The following is a 14,448-nucleotide window of genomic DNA, read 5'->3' as shown; positions in this document are numbered from 1 at the left end:
TGAGGGCGATTTTAAGACTAAAGTGAGAGACTGTTGGCCATGGAGCTGGCATGCGTGACAGAAGGGTGGGCGAGACGGAACAGTCAAATGTTGGAAGGAGCAGTGATAAGGAGGTGTCAGTCGTTCTTTAACCTTAGCTGTTGATTAACAGCTTTACAACGACATAAAGTGTTCGCCAATTTAACTTAAGATTCAAACCATTAGGCCTATGACTAACTTTTTTAACATTCCATATCAAAACGTTTGGTGCTGTAGCCTAGGATAAGAGGGCTACATCTGGCCGTTTATACCACACAACTATAGAAACGTTAGTGATAACCACATTCGGCAACATGCTCGGTAAACTATCAGGGTAGGTGGAGGGGGAAGCAGAGGAAGGGACAAATTCACAATGCTCCAACAGCTGTTTCTCATTTTCGCATCTCCTAGTTGGCACTCGACTTGACAGCAAAACAAGCGCTACCTGCTGTGCGCCCGGTGCGCGTCGCGGGAGGCTCGAGGGTGTAGCCCTGTGATTTCCTCGGATAGTGCCGGTAAACCATATCATTTCGCTGTCACCGGACGAATCTTTTCCTCAGCGGGCTAATGACGGTTGTAGGAGAGAACGCGTGCGGGGGATAAAGAGTGACGGAAAACGCGACCGTTTTTAGAGAAGCATTATTGTGCATGCCCATGTGTCTGTATTCCCACTCTCCAGATGCAGGTGTTATTGGTCTACATAGGATGAATAATGAAGGAGGAGATAGGTGTACTGAACTCATATATTCTAGCTCCTTTTTGTTTAACAGTGACCGTTGGATATAACGGAGGTAGGCCTACCACAAACTACACATGGTTTGCCGATTAATGTAGGCCGACACCGAAGAAATACTGCCTCGAGTCATAAATAATGCCTAGCCGAGCAGTCTTTAAACCACGCCCACATGTATTTTTCCCGCGAAACTAAAGAGTTTTAGAACGTACCATTTTGATTTTGGGGGAAGGAAAGTGAGGACGACACTGAAGGTAGCATCAGTACCATAAATCGTCCATTCGGATGACTCTCTTAAAAACTGTATACAACTTTTTATATATTGTCAAATTTTACCTAACTCATACAAAAACATTTCACTACATTCATTTGAATGAAAGTCATATGCCGAGCTAAACCCCCTTTTTTCCCCATGTTAGTTCAGAGCTCGTGTTGTTTTTTAAACGATTCCCATTCATCTAGAACTTTTTCCAAAGAAAAGTTACACACTTTTTTGAAATGCCCCTTTCGTCAAAGGTAGGTTGGCAAATTATATACATTATAATACATACATATAGACATGCATACAAATTCTTATTCATTGAACGGTAGGCTATATATCTATCACGGCTCTGACTGGAGGGATTTAATGTACTGTAGCCGGCTGGCTAGCTTATACTAGTATTGTAGCTAACGTGAGAAAAAGAGCCTACTGCAGTTGTGTCGGTTTGTAATTTGAATTAGCCTAGCAAGCTAGTCATAGCCATGTGGCCCCAACTTCATTACACGTCGTTCTTATAATGTCAGCTAGCTAAAAACTTGTCGAATGAACAACGTTTTATGTGGCTCTATTGTTGTGCCGCACAGACGCCCAGAGCTATAGCTGACATCTTTGAGAGTCCAAGCGAGGATGAAGACTTTCACGGTTTCGGAGTCTGTGCCACAATCGTGCAGGCTTCAGAGGACAGCCGGGATAGCCTTTACTCTGGGGATTCCGAGAAGCCGGTGGGTCACATCGCCGAACAGTCGAATTTACAAACAAATAACAAGGCATGGGGCTAAGGATACACTGTAACGTCCCTTGTAATAGTGCTTATTGAGAATCTTTTGTTTCTCTCAGCTACAGGTTCTGTGTTTCCGGTCAAGGTTCATCACCACGGAGCTGGTTCGTATGTTCACCGAGTCAGACGGAGAGGATGAGGAGTTTGAGGGCTTCAGTGAGGAAGAGGGGAGCGAAGGCAGGCTCAGTGACGGTTTAAATACGCTGGTAAACAATTCCAAAAGATTCGCCAAAATTTTGCTTCACCTTCGTCATAATTACACCTGGTTTGACTACATGCAAGTTAACGGTACTCTCCAACTCTCTTATGCCATTGTGTCATTTCAGTCTGTGGTGTCAGAGGAGGAGAGTGATGTGGACACAGGATTCTACTCCGAAGGAGAAGAGTCAGCTCCACCAAAGAGGAAGAGCCTTTGTGTGGCCTTTAGGTGTGTGTGTGTGTGTGTGTGTGTGTGTGTTCATATGTGTGTGATGTGCATTTGAGCCTTGTGTGTGACCAGGGACGGACTGGGAGTAAAAATAAGTCCTTGACTTTGATCCAGACCGGCCCACCAGACCCGGTCCCGTATACGCCACCACAGAGAGCGCCCTGCTAATGCATGTACATTCTGTGCCTGATGTGATGCTAGTTAGGGACTTCCACGCTCAATGCAAGCGCGCATAGCGAATTGATTGCTGATTTGAGCGAAAAATAGTTTTTGGAGCTTTATGTAAAACAAACGAACATATCCATTTTTTCAATTGATAAAACATTTTCTAGTGAAGGTAATTGTAATTACGTTTACGTTTCTTAGCCTGGTTTTCCATCTTTATATTGTCTCTACTAGCTAGCTTTCGATCTGTCAGTGTCACTGTTGTGTATAAGCGGCACTAAGGGCTGCATAGACCTTCATTTGGAAGGGGGATAGGGGGGCCGGCCAACCGTGTTTCTGTTGCATCTTCTGCCAAAAATGTTAATAGTAGTAAAAATTATTATAAAGCAAGCGGCCCTCCGGCCCAGAAGTGGTTTGGCCCATCTGGAGCACCGGGAGAACTCCCGATGGGCCAAACCACTTCTGGGCCGGAGGGCCGCTACTGTGTGTGACCAAACCCTCGATCCCGGGCTGCTTTTCAGGTTTCCTACAAAAAGACTCTCTGCCCAGAAAAAGGAGGTTCCTAATAAACGCCAGCCAGTCAGAGCAGCCCATCCTGAGCGGAGAGCCACTGAGAGGACAAGGCTGAAAAGGGGCGTGGCTGAGGTGGCCAGTGGACGGGTCAGGGGCAGAGAGGCAGGTAAAAGACTTCCTGAGAGAAAAGAGGAGGAGGAGGATGATGAAGAGGAGGATAGTGACGAAGTGAAGATGGACATCTGCCCTCAAGTTCTGAGCAAACGGGACAAGAATATTCAAGAGAACAAGGACATGGTACAACCTGCCTCACACACACACGACACACACACACACACAAATGTAATACAACTTTCGAACCCCAAATGAAAGAATAATCCCAAAAAGTTCAGTCTGTTCTTTCTTCTTGGGTATTCTTTGCTGCACTGGACCCCTAGCGCCTCACCGTTGATTCATCCTGACATCCCTCAGGTGAACTGTTATCTGGGTTTGACTGTGATCGTGTGGTTGTGTTCCAGCTGGCCAAGCTGTTTGCTGACCTGAGCTCAGTGGCAGAGCTGACCCCTTTAACCTCCCCCAAGGTTGGTACGCCCCGGTGGGGGTTAGGTCCGGGTCCCTCCCTTCCTCTTCTCCAGGGGCTCCTTAGCTTCTCTATCCCCACACAGCCTTCCACTCCTACATCCTGACTGAAGCTCACGTTGGGTTGTCATTTCACTGGTGCATTGTGGGTGTTGAAGTTTTTCTTTTTCGGGGGGGTGTTTTTCGTTGTTTTTCCAGAAGAAAAGGCGTGTGTCTGAGAACCCGTCTCCACGGAAAAGAGCGAGCGTGGCGACGGAGGGGGGCGGGAGAAAGAACCCGTCCAGAAAGGCCCGCCCCCCTGAGAACTTTGGAGTGGAGAAGAGCAGCGAATCCCCTACCAGGCTCAGCAGACCTGCCAAGATCATAGATATCAGGAAGCTGATGGAGGTAGTCCTACACACACACTTAAGATTCTCCTTCACACCCTTGGATATCAGAAAGCTGATGGGAACTCCTAGACACACTTTGCTGGGGGCACTGTCACTTTCATCACTCGCATGCATCCTGACACTTAATCGCCCACACGTCGACTACAACACACACACACGGATACTTTCCGCATGCCTTTCAGTCGATCCTCGTTCCTATTGGTCAGGTGGACGACGAGCTGCGTGCGATTGGCAGCGGCAGGAAGAGGCGGAGTGGCGGCGGCAGGAGGAGGAGGAGGAGCGAGGTGAGGCCAGTGGATGACATCACGCAGGAGGAGCTGGATAACGTGGCGCTGCGGTCCAAAGACAAGATCCTGGACAAGGAGAATGTAAGTCCTCAAGCTCCTCAAGGGAACCTTCTCCTCAGGAGCCACCCCGCCTCTGTACCTTAGCCCCTAACCCTTAGCTCTCTTGCTCTCTCCATTTTGGAGCACGCCCACCCAGCTTTTGTTATTTCAGTTGCTATTTTCATATACGTTATAAGTGTTACTGTAAATTGTTTATCTGTAGTTCAAGAAAGTGAAGTTATATGAAAGGCTGGTGGATGGAAGGTTTATTATTAGCAGCTAGCGTTAGGTGTTAACTCCCACATCTGCATGTGTTGCAGGGAAGCACGTGTCACCAGTGCAGACAGAAGACTCTGGACACCAAGACGGTGTGTCGCAGTGGTTACTGTGTCGGGGTCAAGGGTCAGTTCTGCGGACCCTGTCTGAGGAATCGCTATGGAGAGGATGTGTGTGACACCTTGCTCGACCCGGTCAGTACACACACACACACACTCAAATACCATCACCAACACACAGTAAGACAATAAGAGGGGGAAAAAAATGTCCCTGTGTATTTTGTTCATTAGCATCACCAGCCATACCTGTCCCCCTCACTTCTCTATTCCCCTCTTAATCTTTTTTCTCTCTCTCTCTCCTCCTCCCCCCCCCCCCCCCCCCCTCTCCTAGACATGGGCATGTCCGCTCTGCAGGGGCATGTGCAACTGTAGTCTGTGCCGGAGGAAGGAGGGTCGCTGTGCCACAGGAAACCTTGTCCGATTGGCCCAGTACAACGGCAAAAGCAATGTCCACCAGTATCTGGAAAGGTATGTAGGGAGAGTTTATAGGGTTTAGCTCAGTCGTGTAGCTTACATTTAGTCATTTAGCAGACTATTTTACCCAGAGCGACTTACAGTAAGTACAGGGACATTCCCCCGAGGCATGTAGGGTGAAGTGCCTTGCCCAAGGACACAACGTCATTTTGCACGGCCATGAATCAAACCGGCAACCTTCTGATTAATAGCCCGATTCCCTAACTTCTCAGCTGTCTGACCCACCTTACCATGCTTACAGACGTGTGACCGTGTTCTCTCTCTGTCTTGCAGTATTCAGAAGGATCTGAAGTGAAGACGGGTGACTGGAGTACTAGACTAGGAGTACACCTACTGTGTGGGTGTGGAGACATACACACTGGACAAACTGGGAGAGTCACACACACAAACACACGCAGCAGAACTGTTGCACAGCACTTCACCTGATTTTAGCCCATATTTTAGTGTTAAAGGTTTTTACTTGTTTTTATTAGAGCACTATCATTTTATGATCCAAAATCCTTATGATTTCCACCTTTTTAAAGAGTTTTGTATGTGGATGCCCACTGTTTTGGATATCAACGTGATACTTTATGAATAAAGTAAAAAAAGAAAAAAAAACCTTACTTCATCACTGAAACATGTTTAAAATAAATGGCCCCCAAAAATTGAAAAGACGTAATGGAAAAGTTTGTGTACTGTAAATATTGAGCTGTGATTATTATAATTTCTTTTCTGTTTTTTCTATGGGGAAGATTTTTTATTTTTTTTTACTGTCAAGTAATTACTGTCAAGGCCTGCCCCCCCCCCCCATTAAAGCAGATTTTGTTTTTTTAATCCCATTTTAAGAAACCTTTTTTTCTCGTGTTTTTCCACTGTCATAATGGACCTTATATTTACTGAACATTTTTACACTTTATGTGGTATGATGCGTGTACATGTCGAACATCAAACAGGTTCTTTTGTCTTTCTCAAGTTAACTTATGTGATCGCCTGCTTTGTAGCTGAACGTTCCTCTCCTGTCCATGCCTCATTCTGAGGGGCCTCGGGGGCCAACATCTCCACATTCTAACCTAACCATTCTAATTCTAACCTCCTGTTTCAAAAACAAGCCTCGAGCTAGCGGCGACCAGGGATCAGACAGGACTGGAGTATTTACGTGTCGAGTACCCGCAGGGGCTGGCTCCTCATACAAGCGATTTCGGAGGAGGCTGTAACCGTTCGACACCTCCACTGTGAGCGTGACCTGGGAATGAACCCTTCACGCTCGTCGCAGCCTTTGATCCTGAGAAGGACGCTTGAAGCATCTGGTTGGACACGTTGTGTTTTTGGCATACAGAGACACCTCAGAGGCAGTGTGGAGGGCGTATGGAATATGTTGCCTCCAGACAAATACAATGACGAACACGCAGACGAAAGGTCAACGGAACCAGAAGTTTTCCTTTCTTGAGAATGGGGAAAAAATACTGGAGTGCACTCTGTTTGGTATCGCCATATTTCTGTCACTGCACACCCGAGAAAAAGAAAGAATATAACTGGATCAGAGTCTGCAGTGTATTCAGAGCAAGGTTAATGGACATTTGGTCAGTGTCTTTGCTGTTCTCTAACAAATATAGGTGTAGGAAGGTCGGTGGTCCTCAGCATGGAGAGAAGACTGGTTTAACAGGCTCAACAGTTTCAATCACTTTATTGTCAAGTGTTATGCAGGCAAGTGTTATGGTAGTATCTTATCATTTATCACTTTTTTCTTGAATCGACATAACACATTTGTACAAACTGTAATTTTTAAAAATATCAATAAACTGGAGCCTTTGAGGCTAACCTGGCAAAAACCCATTATCAAATGTCATGGAGACGGACAAACATCTTAGAAAAAGATTTACAAATGAGATGTCACTAGAAAATATTAAAGAAAATTGTTTCACACAAAATATTACCAAAAACATCTAAATTGTTTGGTATCAACCATTTCATTTTGAACAATATATATATTTTTTTGCTTTCTACTTCTTCTATTTTTTAAACACGTTTATGGCGCAAGAGAAGAAGAGATGAAGAGCTGTGATTGGACGTAGAAAAGAAGCACGATTAAAAGAAGAGAGCAGCACTCGGGCAGAACTGAAACATGCTGTACAAAACCTCAGAACCAACACACAATACACTTCAGCAAAGGCAAATATTAAAAATCAGGATAAATAATAAATTAGCCGTACACGGTCTCATTCTCTGTGGTAACATACAGAAATGTGACTTTTTAAAATAGAAAAGCAAAAAAGAAAAGCAAAAAAGAAATGTACACACTTGACCTAACACAGACAACACTACCAGAAACATCGACATAGCTTAATTAACATGGTGCCCCCTTACCCTAACCCCCGCCCCCTCACTCCCTCTCCCTACCCCACTCAAAGAAGGAAACACAAAGCCAAGCAGCTGGAGAGAGGGGGCGGGGGCAGTAGAGTGTGTGTGCTTGTGACTGTCACCGGTGGCACATAAAAAAGTATGTATGTGGGTATTACTGTCAGAGGGGTCACAGAGGGGTTTGTGTGTGCGTGTGTGTGTATGCATGTGTGTATAAGAGGGAGGGGGGGAGGGGATCATGTGACTTGCAGCGGAGAAGGCAGATCCTGTATTAACCGTAGAGTGCATTTGCCTTCAGACAGTATTCATTGGTCATCTGTGACAAAGTGACAACCCTCACCCCTTTTGCCATCCTCTTGTCCGAACCCTTCTCCATCTCCCCGTCCCACTCACTCCATCAGTGTTACCGCACTACAGCTTGTGTTAAGGCATTGTAGGACAGAACACCCTCAATCAGGTGGGGAGGGGGGGGGGGGAATCCAGAAAGCAGCACTAACGTCAAACACCCAACATCTTGCAAATTGAATTAATTCAATCACATGAGGACGTTATGCAGGTGACCATATGAAGGTGTCAATACACACAATTCCTACTCCTATCTTCTCACAGTAGTGTAATTTCTTTTGAAACAATGCCACTTAGGAATGATTTGGGTGTGTTAGGACTCTAGAACTGCTTTCCCATTGCTTTCCTGGGTTCACCCACAAAGAGAGCTAACTGGCTGTTTGTCAGAGAAACCCCAACTAGACAATGTAAACATGGCTTCATTTGGATTGTCTTTAAAGTATTGCTTTCACTACACATACCACCATGTAGAAAGCTAGATTGTTTTTATAGAAACCTATTTCAAATGTCAACCGTTTCTCAATAGGAATGCTTCATTTATAAATCTTTTCTGTTCATATGTGCTTTTTCTACTTTTTAAAATTGTTTTGAAATCTCTGCTGTTCTATCTCTCCGTTCTTTAACAACAGTTTGTCTGTTGACTGGTCTCCAAGATAGTTTTACCCGACTGCAGACTAACCCTATTCTATATCTTCTCTTCACTGATAACAGGTGAGCAGGTGCCTGTACACACACACACACACACACATTATTCACACACTGCTCAGTTTCACCTGTATGTTAACAGTCCCCCATCATGATTTGCCACCATCATCAGAGCTGTAAAAAAGCAGAAATTCATCTTTGTGCATAGAGAGATTCTGTTAATTCTATTATTCTATTTTATAATGGTTTTAGAACCAATGGGTTCCTATTGTGCTAAATGTAATATAATCCATTCCCCTGCATTATACTTCTAATAGCTCATTTTCATAAATGCCAAACTACTATTTAATAATGTTTAGGCTAAATTGTGTCATTGCTAGATTTCTTCCATTTTAGACTTTGATGTGTTTATATTTCAGCTTCGATCGACTGTAACTCTCCTCTTTTCTGAAAGTCTGTTTTCATTAAGCAATAGAAAAGAAACAGAAAAAAAACTAAACAAAACCCAGGCCTCACATTCAGAAAAAAATGTCTCTATTCAAACTCCTCCTCTTCCTCCTCCTCTTCCTCCTCCATGTGATTAGAGGTGGTGGGCGTGGCTGGGTCGGAGTCCTGGGAGAGCGTCGCCACGGTGACGATGCGAGGAGAGGAGCTCAGTCCTTCCTGGTTGTCGTCCTCCATGTCGTCCGTGGTGATGATGGCCAGCGAGGCTCCGCCTTTCTTGTTTTGGTGGGTCTTGATGTGCTTAGAGAGGTGGTCGCTACGCATGAACCTCTTCGAACACTCGGGACACTCAAAACGCTTCTCTCCTGGAGAGCGAGAGAAAGAGAGAGAGACAGAGACAAATAGAGAGAAAGAGACAGACAGAGTGAGAGAGAGAGGATAGAGAGAAAGAGAGACAGAAGGTGGGTTAGAGAACCGTAACCGAAAAACAGTGGCTTTTCTTTTACACAGTATTTACACGTTTCTGCGTGTGCGTGGGTCTGTGTGTATGCATGTGTGTGTGTGTGTGTATGTTCCGGCACGTGTGTGTGGGTCTGTGTGCGTGTGTGTGTGTGTGTGTGTGTGTGGCGGTGCGTCCCTCCCTACCCGTGTGTGTCCTCCTGTGCCTCTGCAGCTCATCGGAGCGGGTGAACCTCTTGCCGCAGAAGATCCAGTTGCAGACAAAGGGCCTCTCCCCGGTGTGCCAGCGCAGGTGGGCCCTCAGGTGGGACGTCTTCCCGTAAACCTTCCCACAGCCTTCCATGTGACACACGTGCTGCTTCTTCTTCGAGGGGTCCCCACTGTTCCTAACACACACACGGCGGTCAGACAGTCACTCACACCGTGTGCGTGTCTGTGTGTGGGGGTGTGTGTGGAGGGGGGGGGGTGAGTCTGTGTGCATGTGTGTGTATGTGTGTGTGTGTGGAGGGGGGGGTGAGTCTGTGTGCACACGTGTGTGTGTGTGTGTGAGGGCGTGTGTGCGAGCGTACCTCCCCTCTCCGTCTCGACAGTTGGGGCAGGAGCAGGCGACGCGTCGTAGCCTCTTGCTGGGCAGCCCCTCCTGGTCTGACGAGCTCTGTACCGAGCCCAGCTGGTCAGGGCTGAGGGACGAGCCCGCCATGTTGCCCACGGTGACCGTCACCGGGGACGACTGCACTTTCACCCCCTCCTGACCTTGTGTTTGACCTGTGGATAGGCACGCGCACAAACACATCAGCAGCAGCAGGAGTAGCTATCAGTGGCTGTCAGGTGCTTTATGGTTTATTGGGAAAAAGGAGGAAGTGGAGGAGAGGGGAAGAAATGGATGCTGGGATTTGTCAGTTTTGTTACTTGGCAACAAGGAAAAGGTATCTTAAAAAGATATCTTTTTAAATAAGACGTTATATAAGGACACCCACAGACCACAGTCTTACCCTGTAGACCGGTGATGGTGAGGGGTACACCTTGCACCTGTACCCCTGCAGAGCCCAGTCCTGCGATGCTGACCGTCTGCACCCCCGAGCCCGGGTTGATCTGGGCCGCACTGAGGGTGAGGGGCGCCCCCCCCAGGGACACCAGGCCTCCTCCGCCCACCGACCCTCCACCCATGGGGGCTAGAGTCAGCTGCTGCTGTACTGCCCCCAGTCCGCCCTGGAGAGACATGCCGCCAGGCAGCTGCAGGGTCTGCCAGGTGAGCTGGCCGGAGGGGGACAGGGTAGGGGTGCGGATCAGAACCTGGGCTTGGTTCTGGAAGGCTTGGATGGGCTGAAGGGTCTGTCCCGGAGCCAGCTGGAGGGTCTGGATCTGCTGGGGGTGGCTCTGGGGGTGGTTCTGGTTGATCTGCTGGGGCTGGATCTGGATCTGCTGGAGGACTTGGTGGCCCATCTGGCCAACGATGACCTGCTGGATGCTTCCAGCAGCTTCCGTCTGGGCCTGGAGCCCGTTGGCCTGGTTCTGAGAGTCTGATTCGCTGCCCTGTGATAGGTTCTCTCTCTCTGCTCCACCTCCCTCCGACCCTGCCGAGCCCATCTGGGTCCCGTCTGACACTCCGTCACCGCTGGCCACGGTTGTCGTGGAGCCAGATGACACAGGGACAGTGGCCGCTCCGCAAACAGCTGTCATTAGCTGGTTGCCGTTCGCGATGGAGAAACTTCCGTCCGCCGATTGGATGAGCTGCACAGCCCCTCCCCCTCCTATATTATTAATGACAGGAAGGGCCAGTGTCATGCCGCCAAGGTTTATGGGTAAAGTAGTCATGACTGGGGTTTGAGAGCCCTGGAGGGTCTGCAGCTGGAGAGGAAACGACTGGGCTGCACGAATCTGCAACGGGACGCTCTGATTGGCTGAGCTTGTCAGGATGGCCTGCTGATTGGCTGGTTGGAGGATCGCCTGGGTCTGGGGTTGATTCTGAGTCTGGATCAGCTGGACCTGGTCTGACAGCCCCCCCAGGGAGGCCGTCTGGGGGCCGAGGTGGATCTGCTGCCCGTCTGCTGTCTGCAGGTGGGGGATCACCTGGTACTGGACTCCTCCCCCTGCAGACGGCAGGTTCTGCACCTGGATGATCTGGAACTGCTGCTGCTGCTGCTGCTGGTTGGCCTGCATGCTGTGTGGACCTGTCACTGCCTTCATCTACAACACAACAACGGGGAGACGACATGTCATGACCTCAGGTCGTCACACAAACTCTCAGACTGAACTCTTCCACTCACAGGACCTCCCGAAAACACCTTTCCCACCAACATGGAACGGGTTCTGTTCCAGTTTGCGCACCTCATTTGGAGTTTGTTTGGAGAATTTCAATCCCCAAAAAATTGGTTCTGAACTAGAAAAGTTGGTAGCCAACTGAAAAAAAACAACATTGACCTGACCTTGACGTGAAATGCGAACCGTGACAACTTCAGCACAAGAAAGTAAATAATAACAATAATTATAGTTTAATAGTTTAACAACGCCCTCAGTTGTTGATGCATCCTTCATTACAATGGTTCTCTAGACAGCACCAATGTCCCAGGAATCTTGAGCAGAACCGGTTGAAGAACCAGACCTAATTTAGTGGGAAAGAACTACCAGTGCCCCTTTACCTTGCGTCCCCCTGGAGCGCTGTCATTGGCCGAGGTGTTGGCTAACGTCACGGCAACGGGTTGATTGGCAATTTCCTTGGCCATTGTGGGTGCACTGGTGATGATCTGCCAGCCGTTCCCTGTGAACTGGGCAGGCACCAGCTCCAGCTGCTGTGGCAACAGAGCCTGCCCCCCGGCCGCGTCCAGAACTATCTGCCCCTGGATCTGCCCCCCCTGTACCTGGATCTGCCCCCCCTGAACCTGGATCTGCCCCCCCTGTAACTGGATCTGGCCGGTCTGCCCGTCTACTCCCCCCTGCCCCCCAATCTTACTGCAGGTTGCTGCTAACAGGGCGAGAGGAGATGGCTGGGAGGAATCCTACAGAGAAATATAGAGGGAGGAAAGAGACATGCATGCACACACACATACGCACACGTATTCATGCACACAGGCACAGACACACAAATGACACACACACAGAGGAAAGAGCACACACAGAAAGAGAGAGAGAACAAACACAGGCAGAAAAAGAGAAGAGAGAGAGAGAGAGCAGTCAGTAGAAGTGGGCGGTATTACGGGAAACGAGTGGGCGGGCGTGTGAGAACCACAATTCTCTTTTCTCAGAGCAGTAGAAGAAATGCCTCCCTCCCTTTCTCGCCTCCTCCTCCCTCACAAATCAAGAAAAAACTAGGTCGCAGGCAAATATTTAATGCCACACACCTCTCATGAGTATCATTCAGTGAATAAGCAGACTAGCAGTAAACTAACCATGCATGTAGCTTAAAAGACACACAAAATGTGTAACAACCAGATGCATTGCCAAGCTTGTAACAACTTCCCAAATGTACTAAACATTCAAATTGGATCAAAATTATGCAGACGTCTTCAGTATTTGACAGCAGTCAGACTGTACATTAGGTTCAGACTTGGTCTGGAGGTTTGCCACAGAATCAGGAAGTAAAAAGCAACGGAGTAACGCCCCCAGTGCTGTCTGGCTGAATGTAGGCCCGCAACTCAACAGTAACAGTACACTTATTAAGACTGTACGGTCGAGAAACATACCTGCGATCCCGAACTTTTACCCTTTTTCCCAGATGATTTCCCTCCTTCAGATCCCGTTGTTTCCTTCTTCGAGTCTGTAGAAAACGACAAGTTATTTGTGGGGGGATTAATAAACTATTTGCTCCCTGAGTGTTAAGATACTCATGACATTTAGACCACTGAAAATAATGCATTAGTGACTGTATTGGCATGTAAAGTGACGTGAATGATATTTACAAAAAAACTATGCAATGAAGGGAACATACAATAGGCTGTTTCCAATTCAAACAGTTGATGGTTATCTGACAGTCAGACGTGGATGAGAGGGGTGGAGAAGGGGGAGGGTACCTACCACTCATAACGCATTAATATACCGGAGAGGTGTAGTTTGGGACAGAAAGGCCGGCCAGGGTTGTGACGGAGGCAGGCAGCAGACAGGAGAAGGACGGCCTATTTTTTTTCTGCGACTGGCTCGCACTGGGCTCTGGCGTCGCTCCCGTTTACCGCTGAAGCTCTCGGTCTCTGACGAAGCCACCCACCCGCCAGGAAGGGCGGTACCAAGCACAGGCACAATTAAACACCGAAATAACGGAAATAAGTCAGTGTCCGCTCCCCTTGTTCTCAAGCCTCGCAAAATAAGACTAATTCCGAATGGCACCAGAACATTCCAATAACGACAATATTAGACCTTTGCAGATATGTAGGCTATCCAAATCGAAGTTGGTGGTGTGTGTTCGCGGAGATCCACCCACTTCCATTTAAGCATCAGGCCAACACCCTCCAGGCTCCGCGTTATATCGCTGTTCTTATTGTTCGTGGGTACGAAAAGCCCTGTCGGTGTCCTTCATGGAAAAAAAATCCCCGTTATCAATATCAAGAAATAATTCGTATTCTTTTTTGTTGCACAATTGAATTGAAGCTACAGAGGAATAACTGTGTTTTTTGTGGGCGGACGCGCTCCTCCCACATATTCAGATTGGATGGCAAGATTCAGTATTCGAGGGTTGAGATGGGAGTTGTATTTGGTGAAGCCTCGCCTTCAAAATGTGCTCTGGCGGAAGGGACTACAGATCCCACACTGCCTTGCGCGATAATTTGTTAGAACGGCGCTAGGTGTAGTCATGTTGGTGTGAGAGGAAGAAACAAGGGCGGTGACTTGTGCGTTGTGGGGGTTGGGCGAATGGGGACGGGAGGCGTGTGTGTGCTCTCTCTTTATCATTAGGTCCACTCTCTTCAGCATTGATAAACAAGTGACGTCTGAGAATTTCATGTAACAGGCTAATACAATATCCTGTAGGCTAAGCTAATTCCCTTGTATTGTTCTAATAGGCCTTTTACAGTAGACAGACCCACTGTGGAGTGAAGTGACTGAACCCTGTATTTCCTTCTTTGTATTATTACACAGTAGGAGCTGTGTTCTCTCCCATACAGATAGGACAAATGGTGAGGTAAAAAGGCATCATAGGACTTGGAACATTTTATAACCCTGACATCTTCCCCATGTTTCCATCCAGGATTGTTATATTTTTGTTTTAGTTTAGATTTAAGGGCCAAATA

At 47.7% G+C, this 14,448-nt stretch overlaps 2 protein-coding genes across 8 annotated transcripts; one reads left to right on the top strand and one right to left on the bottom strand.

The window, feature by feature from the left end:
* The first annotated feature begins 961 nt into the window (after positions 1-961).
* Positions 962-6,583, top strand: cdca7b (cell division cycle associated 7b). Of its 5 annotated transcripts, XM_084696714.1 has the most exons (12): positions 987-1,005; positions 1,171-1,267; positions 1,598-1,735; positions 1,851-1,997; positions 2,118-2,218; positions 2,905-3,193; positions 3,415-3,477; positions 3,674-3,862; positions 4,047-4,232; positions 4,511-4,660; positions 4,857-4,993; positions 5,273-6,583. In XM_084696714.1, exons 2-12 carry the CDS (start codon positions 1,250-1,252, stop codon positions 5,292-5,294), a joined length of 1,440 nt encoding a protein of 479 aa, XP_084552840.1. In that variant the 5' UTR covers positions 987-1,005; positions 1,171-1,249; the 3' UTR covers positions 5,295-6,583. The 5 variants fall into 5 exon arrangements, with proteins under 5 accessions (XP_084552842.1, XP_084552843.1, XP_084552845.1 ...); XM_084696716.1 differs by having other exon boundaries at positions 962-1,267; positions 3,677-3,862; XM_084696717.1 differs by having other exon boundaries at positions 963-1,267; positions 1,857-1,997.
* Positions 6,584-6,648: 65 nt separating this feature from the next.
* sp4 (sp4 transcription factor) lies at positions 6,649-13,861 on the bottom strand. 3 transcript variants are annotated; one of them, XM_084696711.1, is made up of 8 exons: positions 13,580-13,861; positions 13,244-13,413; positions 12,913-12,986; positions 11,872-12,228; positions 10,225-11,419; positions 9,802-9,997; positions 9,419-9,618; positions 6,649-9,138 (listed from the first exon to the last, which is right to left on the bottom strand). In XM_084696711.1, the coding sequence occupies exons 2-8, from the start codon at positions 13,248-13,250 to the stop codon at positions 8,864-8,866; spliced, it is 2,304 nt and encodes a 767-aa protein (XP_084552837.1). In that variant the 5' UTR covers positions 13,251-13,413; positions 13,580-13,861; the 3' UTR covers positions 6,649-8,863. The 3 variants fall into 3 exon arrangements, with proteins under 3 accessions (XP_084552837.1, XP_084552838.1, XP_084552839.1); XM_084696712.1 differs by having other exon boundaries at positions 13,644-13,861; XM_084696713.1 differs by having other exon boundaries at positions 9,419-9,612; positions 13,244-13,861.
* Between the last annotated feature and the right edge of the window lie 587 nt (positions 13,862-14,448).

The sequence above is a fragment of the Hypomesus nipponensis genome, chromosome 4 (genome assembly GCF_054491055.1).
Source record: "Hypomesus nipponensis isolate SF chromosome 4, ASM5449105v1, whole genome shotgun sequence".
NCBI lineage: Eukaryota > Metazoa > Chordata > Actinopteri > Osmeriformes > Osmeridae > Hypomesus > Hypomesus nipponensis.
This window is presented reverse-complemented; position numbering and strand designations above follow the sequence as displayed.